The sequence below is a fragment of the Trichosurus vulpecula genome, chromosome 5 (assembly GCF_011100635.1).
Source record: "Trichosurus vulpecula isolate mTriVul1 chromosome 5, mTriVul1.pri, whole genome shotgun sequence".
Classification (NCBI taxonomy): Eukaryota; Metazoa; Chordata; class Mammalia; order Diprotodontia; family Phalangeridae; genus Trichosurus; species Trichosurus vulpecula.
Genome location: NC_050577.1, coordinates 249,148,712 through 249,163,378, shown reverse-complemented (window position 1 = coordinate 249,163,378; position 14,667 = coordinate 249,148,712). Strand labels below are relative to the sequence as shown.

Sequence of the window (14,667 nt, the reverse complement as noted above, 5' to 3'; positions counted from 1 at the left end):
TTTGCAATGCAAGCTGTGAGCATTCCATTCCTAAGGGAAATGAGAGGGAAAGATGGACAATGTGTAGACTGCAGGTCACCTCAGCTTTGTAGATTTCATCCTTCAGTGTTAACATATACTTTTTTGAAATCTAATACTTCTTTGAAGGCAACTTTCTTCTTTTGAGTTACCTCATCTATAATTTCTCAGGCTAAAAATGTTTATGAATTTGGTATGTATGCACTGATATGTATGCTGCACTGAGGCTAAAGCTCATTGAGTGTCCATAGTAAGTTGGCACCGTATGGTGAGACACTTGAATGGAGGACCACTAGGCTACCTCAATAGGGGTAAACCCAGGTTGGAAATAGAACAGTTTAGAGGAGGAAGGCCAAACTTCTTGGCTGTGTTCATCTGGGATATATGTTTTTAGAAAGGGTGGCAACTTAATTGTGGGTAGAATTGCAAGTTGCTTGTAGGGCATTTGAGGTGGAACAAATGTCCTAAGCAAAAAAATAAATAAATTAAAAAGAGGGAAAGCCTAAGTACTATAAATGGGTAGTCTAGTTTATCTGGTTTATAATGGCTTTTGTAGGAGAATAGTGAAAGATAAGACTAGAAAGACAGGATAAAGTCAAATTGTGAAGGATCTTGATTGACTAGGTAGGAAATGTTGAATTGTAATTTTATTATGTCACATCAGAAAAGTACATTCTCAAAATCGTAGTTAGATATAATATTCTTCCTTCCATAAAACATTCAGTCCGGGAACTTTGTAATTATCGTTGACCTTATAGTTATCAGGGGATATCTGTTTTTAATATAACAAATTGAGACCTCTTAAAATCACACTTGTGCCCAGAGTCCTTTTGTTATTGAGTGAAATCAACACAGTGGTTTTTCTAACTAATAACTTTAATTTGTTCACCTCAAAGGATAACAACCACACACAGTCCACTTTGTATATTCTTTACCTGTATTTATTAAAGGACATGGCTCTTGCTCTTGTGCTGGCTTTTTCATTTGTTTTATAATCATTTCAGTGTTTGTCCTTGATACATTTGGAAACCTCCCCCTTCCCCCATTGATGCTTTATGTTTGTTTATCTAACTTAATGTAGTATCCAGCATAGAGCCAGCTTTTAGCCCACTGTACTTTGCACAAAGAATAAACTTAATAGTTTTTATATACATATAGTATATATATATGTATATATATACAAAATAGTTTACATAATAACTTTATATAGTTTATTGAATTGAAAAACACAAGTGTTATCATTGTTTGCTGTGATCAGCTGATCTGTTACCCTCTTTGTAGCTCTTTGAAATTTGGATTTGGTATTTTAAAATTCTATATCATTAAATTTCAAATAATTTTTTAATGTCTTTCAGTTAAAGCATGGATTTTTTTTCAGTCTTTTCGTAAAATTTTGGCTTTGGGATAAAATTTTCTTATACATGTTAAATTGATTGATTTAGGTTGATCTTAGATTAATCTTGTAGAGGATGAGTGTTTTTCAAAGAAGCATGTCTCTTGAAAAGCAATGAGTAGATAGAAGGTATTACCTCTTTTTTTAAATAGTTTGGATCTGAGATTTTTAGAAGTAAGTCCTAAAAGAACCCAAATTTCATGTATGTAATTATTCATTCTTAATATTTTGACCACTTTCCTCCTAATATGAATACTATAACTGCTTTGAAAGTCATATTTGACATATGTGTATAATCAGGAAAGTAGTAATTGATTAATATAAAGGAAACTTTTCTGTTATTACTAAATAATGATTAAGTGAACTTATAAGTATATAAAACAGTCTAGCTAAATACTTTTTCATAGATTTATAATCTATTTTAATATCATGGATGCTATACTTCTATATTTTTTGAAGGAATTTGTTAATTGGATTTATGGCTTCATGAGGATATGTTTAAAAATGTATATACTCAGTATAATGTAATAGTTTAGTAAAACTTTTAAAATTCCTTACAGAAAACTAATTTCATTTTTACAGTTTGACTTTATCTACTTATTATGTACCCAAGAAATGTCCAATTTAATAGATTCTAAAAACTGTTTATATTTTATGCTTACATTTTATGTTCTTTGTATCTTATGAGCACTTTGAGAGCTATAAAAATGAATTACACTTGTAGTAGCATATAAAACATTTGTAACATTACTAAAGTCTAAGTTCATTGAGTGTTGTGTGTAGCTCTTTATGCTCTAATATAATTAATTTGTTTCTAGATGCTGGCATCACCATCAACATCAGGTCAGCTGTCTCAGTTTGGGGCAAGTTTATACGGGCAACAAAGTAAGAATTTGCATTTATTTTGGGGTTCCCTTTTTAATAAAGAAAGAGCTATCTATATGTGCATTAATGGGGAATTTCAAGAGTAGGCATTTTCAGTCTTTCATATGCATTCTTATGCAACCTCATTAATTCATAATTTGCTCATTTAGAATGTGTTGTAATTTGCACACGGACCGGATTGAATTTTACCATTGCTATAGCTTTGAAAAAAAAATTTGCTAAGAAAAATGAGTATAAGCAAGTTTTCAGGGTATTATTTAAGATAACTCACAGGGTTCAGGTATTTTAAGAGAATCCAATTTCATACAAAAAATAATGTTACTTATGAAAATAGTATTTCATATTTTATCAAACTTGAATACAACTTTAGCTAGATTAAAATAACACTTCTCTTTAGTACAACTCCATTTTAGCTGTCATAATATTACTCCATCTTTATAGTACTAGAAAAGAGGGAAAGGACCTTATAGTCCACTTCATTTATTATATAGATGGGAAAACCGAGGCGCAATTATAGTTTTTTTGACTTGTTCATGGCTATATTCTGGATTAGAATACAGGGGTTCCAGCTGGTATCAGTTCCCTTTCTGAAATTACATGTTTTGTTCTTTAAAAATATTTCTAATTCTGATTTATTCAAATTTGTCTTCCTCACAACTATTGCCGCTTAGAGGTTTAATAGTACATGTTCAGTTTATGACATGATAATTATGATTTCCATGTTTTACCTGAGATAGCTTACTAAATAACATATCCATTTTTGGAATGGCTGATAATATCTGATGATAAAATTTTAAATTAAGAAGGAAATCAAGAAACAGCTTAAAAAGATTATTATTTAAAATTTTAAAAGATATCATTAATATATCACAGTTACAACAAAAAATGTTGAATGATTACTGTAGTTGCATTACAGCTAAATATCTTCTCTCTTTACCATGTGTTCCGGATAGACATTTTACTTTATAGGTGACCATCCAAATAGAACCAGGCATTGCTGAGGGGGTAATTAGTGATCATTACTTAACCAGTTGTCTCTACAGCATAGGTATTAGGGTCTTATGAGTAAGATGGTAAAATTTAGAAGTAGTTTTAGTAAATTGTCATGTTTTATCTGTTGTTAGTACTGTAATTTGAAGATAAAATACAGATATTTTCACAATCTTTGTTATTCTCTTTTCTTTCTTTTTGGTCCAGTTATTGTACTTATATATATGGGTTTTAAACTTGGTGTTAAATTCATATTCATTAGGAGAAAATAGGGTTTGTATTTGAAATTAAATTAATAAATTGCATTTTCTTTTATGTTAAACCAGGTTCTCTCTTACACAAATTGTAAAAAGAAAAATATCTCCTCAATAGTGACCAATCATGACTTCAAAAGACTGATAATGAAACATGCCTCCCATCTCTTGACATAGAGGTGATGAATTAAGAGTTACAAAATCAGACATGCATTCTGAGACATGACCAATTTGTTGATTTGTCTTGCTTGACTACTGGGAGGAGGAGGCTTGGTGTGCAATGCTAAACATTTTTTAAAAAGCATCAATAAGACATGTTAATATATAAAAGAAAAAATAATTCAAAGGGAACACAAATAGAAAATTTTGTTGCATTGTTAAATTATATACATGTTTTTAAAAATAAATTGTATGTAAGTAGGTCATTTTCTTATACAGTCCTTTCTCCTGTTCTTTGTGCATTGAAAAATTTCTGTTTGTTGTTGTCTACAACAAAACAGAAAATTTAGAGAGATCTTGAAAACTCATGGTTCTCACATCATCAGGATATAAAATGGATGTCCATACTTTTAAAGTGTTATTTATGAAACTGTTTTTCCCTGACACATTTTAGATATGTTTTTACAGGAAAAAAGGGCCAATTCCAGAAAAGCTAGAGTTAGAACACCAGAACAATTTTTTCCTTCCTCCTTTTAAAATGATAGTGTCTGTCTTATCTTGCTACTTCCCTCAGTCTTTTTCTCATAGAAGTAGAGTCATTATCATCAAGTTTGATAGCAATTCTCATGTAGGCTCTTATTCTCCAGCCTAACCTGATTGTTGGTTAATTCACTTTATCAACAACATAGTTATATGTTTTAAAGTTTGCAAGGTGCTTTCCTTCCAGCACCCTGTGAATTAGGTTGTGCAAATCTTATTGTTTCTATTTTGTAGTTGAGGAAACTCCAGGGACAAGAGGTTATATTATGCATAATCATGCAGCTAGTGAACACTGGAGATGAGATTCAGACCTGGGTCTCTTAAATTTCAAGTCAAGTATCACTTTCTACAGCTGTGCTACATCTCATTTTGTTTTGGATTGCTCTGCCTCTTTATTCCCTCAACTTTGCTAATGTCCCTTACCTCTCTTTTATGGGAGTGATTCTTATGTTCCAGCTGAAGACCCTTTACTCTTTCCAGAACGCTTGTCTCAGAAGTTGTCACCCCCTTCTCTTGCCTCTTAATGACAGAAGTCTAGTTGGAAGTTGCCCTCTCCCCCAAATGATAAAAAAGAAGAAATAAAAATAATTATTTAAATGAGAACGACTTGTGATAGTTCTTGTCAAAATACAAGTTAGGCAAACCAAAAAGAATTGAAGGAGCATCTTAGAGCTTTGGCTCTAAAGCCAATGATAATAGGAGGGAGGCAGGTACAAAATCAGTGACAACCATTTGATTGCGGGGGTACAAAAATACATTCAGGGATAAAAAGAAAGAGAACTTGAAAACAAAATGAGTATTTTGCTTTTGTCCTCAATGAGGAAAACAAAGAAGGTCTAATTCCTATATTATCTTCTCAAGTAGAAATACATTGAACAAACTGGCTATAAATGATAACTGGAACAAAGTAGCGTCCACCAGAGAATTTTGAAGAAATTGTAGGGTAAAATTTGTGGAAATCATGAACAAAATGTGTAACTTATTGTTAGAAATGACCATATGCAAGAGAGCTCAAGTGTTTTCCATGTCACTTTTATCCGTGTCAAAGATATCCTAGAGACTGAAGTTGTAAGTTGTGGAGTTTCATATACCATGAAAGTTCATTTAAAAATAAAAGACACTGGAATAAAATTGTAATATATCTCTCTAAGGGAGAAATCAGAGATACTTGGTATGAGATGATGAAGCTCACGGGATGAAGACAGTAACAGTGGTGAAAGGGGACAAATGTCAGGCTTTGCAAAGAGTTCATTGAATAATAAAACCTTATTATACTGTGTTACTTTCGATTTATTTATAAATAGTTTATTTTTATCAAAGTATCATTAAATTGTTTTTTAAAATGTTCACTTAAGGTTTGGATCATTTTATTGAGATATTTATTAATATTTAACTTAGAACTATTGATTTTTAATTGAAAGTATAACTGCTTTTGTCACTTAGCCAGAGGTGTGTCGTTAGTGACACTTTACAAAGTTCATAGCATTTCAGAGTTGGATAGGACCCCGAGAGGCTAACTAGTTCAGACTGGATAATAAGAATCCCCTCAACGACATAGCCAACAGCGGTCAACCAGAAGAGCTATAAGTGAGAAGAGCCCGCTACCCTCTGAGGCAGCCCATTCCACTTTTGGAGAGCTCTTACTGTGAAGCGTTTCCTTGCATTGAGTTTAACTCTGCCTCTCTTATTTGTACCCATTGTTCCTCATTCAGCTATATAGGCCCAGCAAAAGAAATCTGATTCTTTTTTGGATCCTAATTGTTTCATCCAACATGATAGCTAATTTCCTATGTTTATAATTTATCAATTTGATAAACAGACTAAAAAGAGTGTTTAAAAGCAAAGGGCAAAATATAGTTCTGCAAGGCGTTCCCCGGGAAGGTCTTTAATCTGACTCCTCTTGAGTGCCAGCCGTGTAGCTACTTCTGAATAACCCACATTTGCATCCTCTGTGAGGCTTTGTCGGATGGCTTCCTTAGATGTAGGTGAGCTGTTTTCTATGATTGTTTTCTCATCTGCCAGTTTGAAAACTGTCCAAAAAGGGGGAAATAGTGTTGGTCTAGTATGAACTGTTCTTGGTGAATGTCGTGTTGGCTTTTCGTGATTACTTCCTTTCCTGGGTGTTCGTTTGCCTTCATTTTAATAATATAGTCTAGAGTTTTCTAGGACTCAGAATCAAGGTCACTAGCCTGTAGTTTACTGACTCATCTCTTTCCTTCTGAGGAGAATTTACCCTACTCGTTCCAGTGGTACCTCTTATTTTTTTACCGTGATCTTTCAGAAACTATTGACAGTGACCAGCTACCCCGTTTGCTAGTTCTTTTAGTAGTAAGAAATGCAGTTCATCTGAGCTCTGTCACTAGAAATTTTTAGGAACTGCTAGGTGCTCTCACCTCCTTACCTGTTCTGCAGATGTACACAGGGAAGATTGGAAGCCTCTTTGTTATTATAGTGAAAATAACAATTCCCACAGTCATGTGGGAATTACTTGGAATAAATGATCATGTTATGATTTCACTTTGTGACATCAGTGGTCATGAGTGTATACTGCTGTTGATACTAAGCCAACTCACAGTATCAGATACGTTGAAAATGAATTGAGCTGGTTCTCTACTTTTAGTTCTCTGTCAGATGAGTATTTGATTTGGATCTTATGCCATAAAAATCTTGTTGTGTTTTTAATTCTGTAGTTTAAAAGAATGGATATTTCTCCAAGAACACCTACAGAAGTTGTAGCTCTTAAAGAGCACACTTCAGTGACTGTTAGAGATATTGAAGCAATTGTTGGTGTGGGGAAGTCAGACATTTCAAGGATCATTCAAGCCCATGTGAGAAAGGACGAGTCACATGGAACACATTTAGAAACAAAAAACAGTGCAAGAACTGATGAATCTCCTGCAAAACAGCCTAATTAATCTTCAGAAAACAGAGAAGATCTTCAGAATATGGAGTAGTTTTCTTGAAGTTGAAAGAACAGTGAGAAGACACATTTATTTAAAAAAAATTTGGTATGAAGAAAAAAAATGTTTGGCATGAGCAAGGTATACAAAATCTATAATACTGAAGATTGGGAAAAGATATTTTTGCAATAAAACTGATAAAGCTTACTTTTTCATTCAAGGTTGTACCAGAAGTGTTGTCAGAAGTTCAGATGATCTTATAAGATCTGAACATCTTCATCAGATTGGAAAACAGCCACCAAAAAAACATTTGGAAATTTTTAAAATTTTCATTAGACCCCATGGGAGTCTTGTGTCTATGGAGGTAGTGCCAGTGCTGATAAATATATTGACATACTGAAAAGCAGAATCATTCAAGAGTTACAGAAATCCCCAGGTGACATAGAATATTGCAACATGCCCAGAAATTTATCCAGGAGATGGAGATAAACATGCATTGATTGCTTTATTTAAACTCTGTTGAAAACTTCTTGACTATGATCAAGGCCAAACTTGGAAATATGGACTGTTCTTCAAAGGTTCCCTTTCTCCTGTGTGATGTATGGTTTCATGATGAACTAAAGAGTATGTCAATATATTGTGAACTCAATGCCAAACTGTATAAAACAAGTGATTGCAGCAAAAGAAGGAAATACTGTATATTCAACATTTTTTAAAGGTGTAAAAAGTTGTAAGATTTACTATATGTAAATAAATTTAATTATATTTCTTCCTCCCAGTTAATCTGTATACCACTGTAGTTATCTGATTGCCTCTTGGCCATCAAGATAATCTCTTATCTAGTGGTTCTTTTAGATCTATATCAATATTGCTTACATAACAAACTTTCTTCTTAGAGGGTCTGTGTTCTTCTCTTTAACAAGAGCCATCTATCTTTTACATAGCATCAGATGATCTTTAGTCTTTTTCTTTATTTTCTCCTCTGTCAGTTTTTAGCCTTGTGACATAGGTCAGAATTTCCTTCTCTTTGAAAATCCTTTTTTGAGTTCGTTTTGTTTGTTTTCTAATTGAATGCCTTCTTCAAAAAAAAGAAAGAAATGTGTCTTTGTACACTAGAGAATGGAGAGATGTTTTTCATGCCCCTTTGCCTTCTCTCCTAGATGGAGATCTGTGCTGAACTTTAAACATAGATGACAAATACTTGGCTGTTGTAAAAAGAGAAATATCACTCTTTCTCACTACAAACTCTCTCCTGCTTTCCATACTTTCTTAAAGCAAAATCCTCAGTCCTTACCCTTAGTAAGAGGTGTTTTTATTTGGCTTCTTCTTTTCTCTTCCCAGCTAAGGCAACTGCCACAGAGTTGTCATACTCAACCTCTTTTCCCCCATCTTATCAACTTCAGTATCCTCCTTTGTTTCTCCTTTTTTACTTCAAAAATTCTCACATCCTTCAGGTATCCATAAATCATTCTTCTTCTGTTCCAATCCCTTTCTTTCTTGCGATTCAGTCTTTTCTTACAAGTTATAATATTGTAATATTCACCTTTTTCAGACCCATTAAGTAAAATGGGTTATGTAGAGTATCTACACACAGTAGTCAGAAATTTTTATGTTCTCCATAGCAGTGGAGGTCTTGCTGCTTTGTCTTTATATTTAAAGATTCCCCAGCTACATAATTTAGGGAAAGGAACCCTAATTTCTTTAGCTTTCAGCCAATGTTGACTAACAGGCATAGCAGCAGATACTCCTTAAACGCTTTTATAATATTTAAGAGCCATCTACAACAAGATAAATAGACCAATAATTTGATGATAAGGTGAGAGACAGAGAGAGGGGGAGACACGAGAGAGGGAGATGGAGCAGCATTGAAAGACAGATGGGAGGATAACCAAGAAAACCAAAGTCATGAAAACCCAGATAGGAGAGAGTATCCAGGAGGCAAGAGTGGTCAGTAATGTCAGCTGCCTCACAGAAGTCAAGAACGATTAATATTCCAGAAGAGCCATCAGATTTTATACCTGATTATGTATTTTTGTGCATTATAGTTATTATCTCCTGTCCTTCTACTAATATGATGTAAGACTGTAACCTCCATTTTGGCTCCATTCATAGTAGTTGCATAATAAATGATTGTGGAATTGATTTTTATTAGTTTTCCAGTGGCAAAATAATTCTGTTTTCACCTATTTAGTCATCATACTCCAAGACATTATGTGCTGTCTTTGTTCATATGACTGTTGTTTGGTATGAACATACTAGAAAATAAAAGGTTTGCAATGATCCTTTTTGATTAAGTTAATATAACCACTTGACTTAGTGTGTATTTGAAATTCAAATTTAATAAATCAATCAGTAAGCATTTGTTGCATGCCTGCTATGTGCCAGGAACTGTGATAGGCACTAGGTATACAAATTTTAAAAAATGAAACAATCCCTACTTACAGGGAGTTTACATTCTAGTGGAGGAAGACAGTAAGTTCGTATATAGGTCAGTATAGAATAAATATAGAGTGAATATATACAGAGAAACACAAAATAGTTAAATACAAAGTAAAATAGAAGGAAGGATTTATTAAGCACCTCTTGTGTGCCAGGTACCGCAAGATAATTATAGCTGGGGACATCAGGAAAAAGATTTCATGGAGAAGACAGTTCTTGAGCTATGGCTTGAAGGAGAACAGGTACCCTATGAATGAATTTATACTGTGGAGAATGGCCTTCGCAAGTAGAAGATGGAGTGTTCTATGTGAGGAACAGAAAGAAGGCCAATTTGTCTGCATCACAGAATGTGGGAAGGGGAGTACTGAGCAATGAGAGGGGTAAAAATACGTTGGGGGCATGTTTGAGGGAGCATTACAAGCTAAAGAAGAGTTTGTACTTCATCTAAGAGACATTTCTCAGGTAGCCACTGGAGTTGATTTAGTTGTGGAGTGACAAGGTCACTGCCTTTAAGAAAATTGCTTTGGCACAGTGTTTAGGATGGACTGAAGTTGTGAGATTTGCAGCAGGGATGCCAAGAAGCAAGGTGAGAGGTCCTGAACTATGGTTGTAGTTGTATGAGAGATGGCTCAGCTATGAGAGTTCAGTAAATGAGTGAAAAACACTTTGTTTCCTAATAACAAATCCTCTGTAGAACTTTGAGATTAACTGATCCATTATTAAATATCTGAAGGCTGATTATCTCATCTGGAATTATCCCATTCTTATTTTCCTTTCTGTTTCAGATTTTCTGACCTTTTTTTTCCCAAACTAGTTAGCCTTTTCCCTAGATTGAAGCTGACATCACCATTTAAATGTTAATTGTTCTATGGAGGGAGTACCGTGAATATTGAATGTTAAAATAAGAATATTGCAGATTATTTGGACATTTTCTTTATTCATGCCATCTTCTTTGACTTTTAGCACAAATAATAAACTGAATAAATGCTCCACAAAATAATTTATAGTTGACTAAATGTTTTATTGTGTTTAAATGTTCCTTTCTTAAAAGACTTGCTTGAGAAATTATTCGGTTTGATATTTCTCAAGTCTTTAGTTTTTCTGATGTTATTTTTTATGGCAAACCATGAAATGTATTTGGGAGAATGGTCACCATGAAAAATATTAAGCAACCGTAAGTTAACATTGTAGAAGTCGGGAGGGTGGACATAGCAGGCCTTTTAAAGGTATACATTTGGCTACAATGAAAAAGATGAAGAAAGGAAGAAGAGAAAAGAGAATAATAAAATAGGTGAGAGCAGAAAAAAATAAGGAAGAAGAAAAGGAAGAAAAGTGAGCATGGGGACAAGGGAAGGAACAGGAAGAATATAAGTTAAATTTTATGGCATAGAAAAAGGTGTCAGCAAATCACTCTTTGCTGACTAAGGAAATTGTTATTTGTTCCAGGGATTAGGGAAAGCTTCAGGGAGAAGTATTACTTAGGAGAGGAGTGGTAGCATTTGAATTGGGCTTTTTTTTTAAATTTAATATATTTTCAGCATTAATTTACACAAGAGTTTGAATTATGAATTTTCTCCCTGTTTCTACCCTCCCGCCCACTCCAAGATGGCATATATTCTGGTTGCCCCGTTCCCCATTCAGCCCTCCCTTCTGTCACCCCACTTCCCCTCCCATCCCCCTTTCCCTTCTTCTCTTGTAGGGCAAGATAAATTTCTACGCCCCATTGCCTGTGTATCTTATTTCCTAGTTGCATGCAAAAACTTTTTTTTTGATTGTCTGTTTTTAAAACTTTGAGTTCCAAATCCTCTCCCCTCTTTACTCCCCGCCCACCCTCCCGAAGAAGGCAAGCAATTCAACATAGGCCACATGCATAGCATTATGTAAAGCCCTTCCACAAGATTAACTATGTTTTGCCCCTTCCTAACCTGTCCCCCTTTATTGAATTTTCTCCCTTGACCATTTCGCTTTTCAAAAGTGTTTGTTTTTGATTACCTCCTCCCCCTGTCTGCCCTCCCTTCTCTTGTCCCCCCCCCCCCCCTTTTTATTTTCTTCCTCCTTCTTTCCTATGGGGTAAGATACCCAATTCAGTGTGTATAGTATTCCCTCCTCAGGTCAAATCCAAGGTGAACAAGATTTACTCATTCCCCCTCACCTGCCCCCTCTTCCCTTCCTACAGAACCACTTTTTCTTGCCACTTTTATGTGAGATAATTTACCCCATTCTATCTCTCCCTTTCTCCCTCTCTCAGTATATTCCTCTCTTACCCTTATTCCTCAATTTGATTTTTTTTTTTAGATATCATCCCTTCATATTCAACTCACCCTGTGCCCTCTGTGTGTGTATATATACACACACACACATACATATATACACATACACACCTACAAATATACATACATTGACACACACATGTGTATATATATGCATACACATATATACATATGCATATTCCTTTCAGCTACTATGATACTGAGGTCTCATGAATCATACACATCATCTTTCCATATAGGAATGTAAACAAAATAGTTCAACTTTAGTAAGTCCCTTATGATTTCTCTTTCTTGTTTACCTTTTCATGCTTCTCTTGATTCTTGTGTTTGAAAGTCAAATTTTCTATTCAGCTCTTGTCTTTTCACTGAGAAAGCTTGAAAGTTCTCTATTTTATTGAAAGTCCATATTTTGCCTTGGAGCATGATACTCAGTTTTGCTGGGTAGGTGATTCTTGGTTTTAATCCTAGCTCCATTGACCTCCGGAATATCATATTCCAAGCCCTTCGGTCCCTTAATGTGGAAGCTGCTAGATCCTGTGTTATCCTGATTGTTTTTCCATAGTACTCAAATTGTTTCTTTCTGACTGCTTGCAGTATTTTCTCCTTGACCTGGGAGCTCTGGAATTTGGCAACAATATTCCTAGGAGTTTTCTTTTTGGGATCTTTCTGAGGAGGCAATCTGTGGATTCTTTCCATTTCTATTTTGCCCTGTGGCTCTAGAATATCAGGGAAGTTCTCCTTGATAATTTCTTGAAAGATGATATATAGGATCTTTTTTTGATCATGATTTTCAGGTAATCCAATAATTTTTAAATTATCTCTCCTGGATCTATTTTCCAGGTCAGTGCTTTTTCCAATGAGATATTTCACACTGTCTTCCACTTTTTCATTCCTTTGGTTCTGTTTTATAATATCTTGATTTCTCATAAAGTCATTAGCTTCCACTTGCTCCAACCTAATTTTTAAGGTAGTATTTTCTTCAGTGGTCTTTTGGACCTCTTTCCATTTGGCTAATTCTGCCTTTCAAGGCATTCTTCTCCTCATTGGCTTTTTGGAGCTCTTTTGCCATTTGAGTTAGTCTATTTTTTAAGGTGTTGTTTTCTTCAATATTTTTTTCAGTATTTTTTTGGTTCTCCTTTAGCAAGTCATTGATTTGTTTTTCGTGGATTTCTCATATCCTCATTTCTCTTCCCAATTTTTCCTCTACTTCTCTAACTTGCTTTTCCAAATCCTTTTTGAGCTCTTCCATGTCCTGAGACCAGTTCATGTTTTTCTTGGAGGCTTTTGTTGTAGGCTCTTTGACTTTGTTGACTTCTTGCTGTGTGTTTTGGTCTTCTTTGTCACCAAAGAAGGATTCCAAAGTCTGAGACTGAATCTGAGTGTGTTTTCGCTGCCTGGCTATATTCCCGGTCAACTTACTTGACCCTTGAGTTTTTCAGCAGGGTATGACTGCTTGTAGAGTAAAGAGGCCTTTGTTCCAAATTTGAGGGGATGCGCCGTTGATTTCAGAGCTATTTCTATACAGCCAGCTCTGCCACAGCAGCACTCCTCCTTCTTTAAGAACCACCAACCCAGACCTAATGAAAATCTTAAGCAGGCTCTGCACTCCTGCTCTTACTGCCACTTAATTCCTCCCACCAGGTGGGCCTGGGGCCAGAAGCAACTGCAACTCTAGTTCTGTAGCTACACCTCCTCCCGCTGCCCCCGGGGTGGTGGCCAAACTGCAAACTCTTTTCACTCTGTCCCCTGCAGCTTTTCCCACTAACCTTCTCTGTTGTCTTTGGCGTTTGTGGGTTGAGAAGTCTGGTAACTGCCACAGCTCACTGATTCGGGGTGCTAGGGCTTGTTCTATCTGGCTCCTGGTCTGGTTGGTCCTGCCGCCGCCGGCACTGGGCTCCGCTCCCTTCTGCTCCGTGCTCAATAGACCTCATCCAGTGACCATCCAGGCTGTCCTGGGCTGGATCCCTGCTTCCCTCTGCTATTTTGTGGGTTCTGCAGTTCTAGAATTTGTTCAGAGCCATTTTTTATAGGTTTTTGGAGGGACCTGGCAGGGAGCTCACGCAAGTCCCTTCTTTTCAGCCGCCATCTTGGCTCCACCCTGAATTCGGCTTTAAAAGAGAAATAGGGCCGTAGTTTTGCATCCACACCACTCTGTAATTTCTTTTATCCATGATGTAGTCTAAAGAGCACTAAATTTCAAGTCAGTAAACCTTGGTTTTATTTTTGTTCTGCCTCTAATTGTGCCTCTAATTGTAAACCTGTGTCTGTTACTTCATCTATAGAAAGAAAGCTGTACAAGATGATCTTTTAGATCACACATTAGAATCACACATTCTGTGATTCCACTTCCAGGCCAGGGAGGATAAGAAATAAATCTCATTGGTACACCTACAGTGAAAATTACATTTTTAGGATAGAATGGTAAATATAGCAGGGGTTCTTAACCTAGAGTCTACAGTGTCTGTGGATATATTTCAGGGGGCCAGGCAGGGGCAAAGGGGTGAGGAGTTATGAACTTAGACTGGAAAAAAATTGCACCTTCACTTTCAGTAACTTCTAACTATAATTTAGCATTTCTTTCAGTTATTAATGTAGATAAAGGACATTATTATGAGGAGGGGTCCATGGGCTTTGTCAGATTGCTGAAGGGGTACATGATGCATACATAGAAGTTTAACAACCTCTACTATAGAGAACAAGAAGAGGAATTGAGGTGACCTGGGAGAGGTTATGTTGGAGTCAAGAGGAATATAAACTTGGATAAGCATACACTTTTTATGTGTATGTATGTCTTTGGGCTTTTCCTTTCCAATCCAATC

At 35.5% G+C, this 14,667-nt stretch overlaps 1 protein-coding gene across 7 annotated transcripts in view; it reads left to right on the top strand.

Moving 5' to 3' along the window:
• The window catches only part of CNOT2 (CCR4-NOT transcription complex subunit 2), a 187,616-nt gene that overhangs the window by 140,545 nt on the left and 32,404 nt on the right, over positions 1 to 14,667 (top strand). For 6 of the 7 annotated variants that reach the window (XM_036760298.1, XM_036760293.1, XM_036760297.1 and 3 more), the window contains one exon: positions 2,230 to 2,296. The exons of the other annotated variant lie outside the window; for it this stretch is intronic. In XM_036760298.1, the coding sequence (XP_036616193.1) occupies positions 2,230 to 2,296 (67 nt within the window). The remainder of the gene's footprint in view (positions 1 to 2,229; positions 2,297 to 14,667) is intronic. 7 annotated transcript variants of the gene reach the window in all.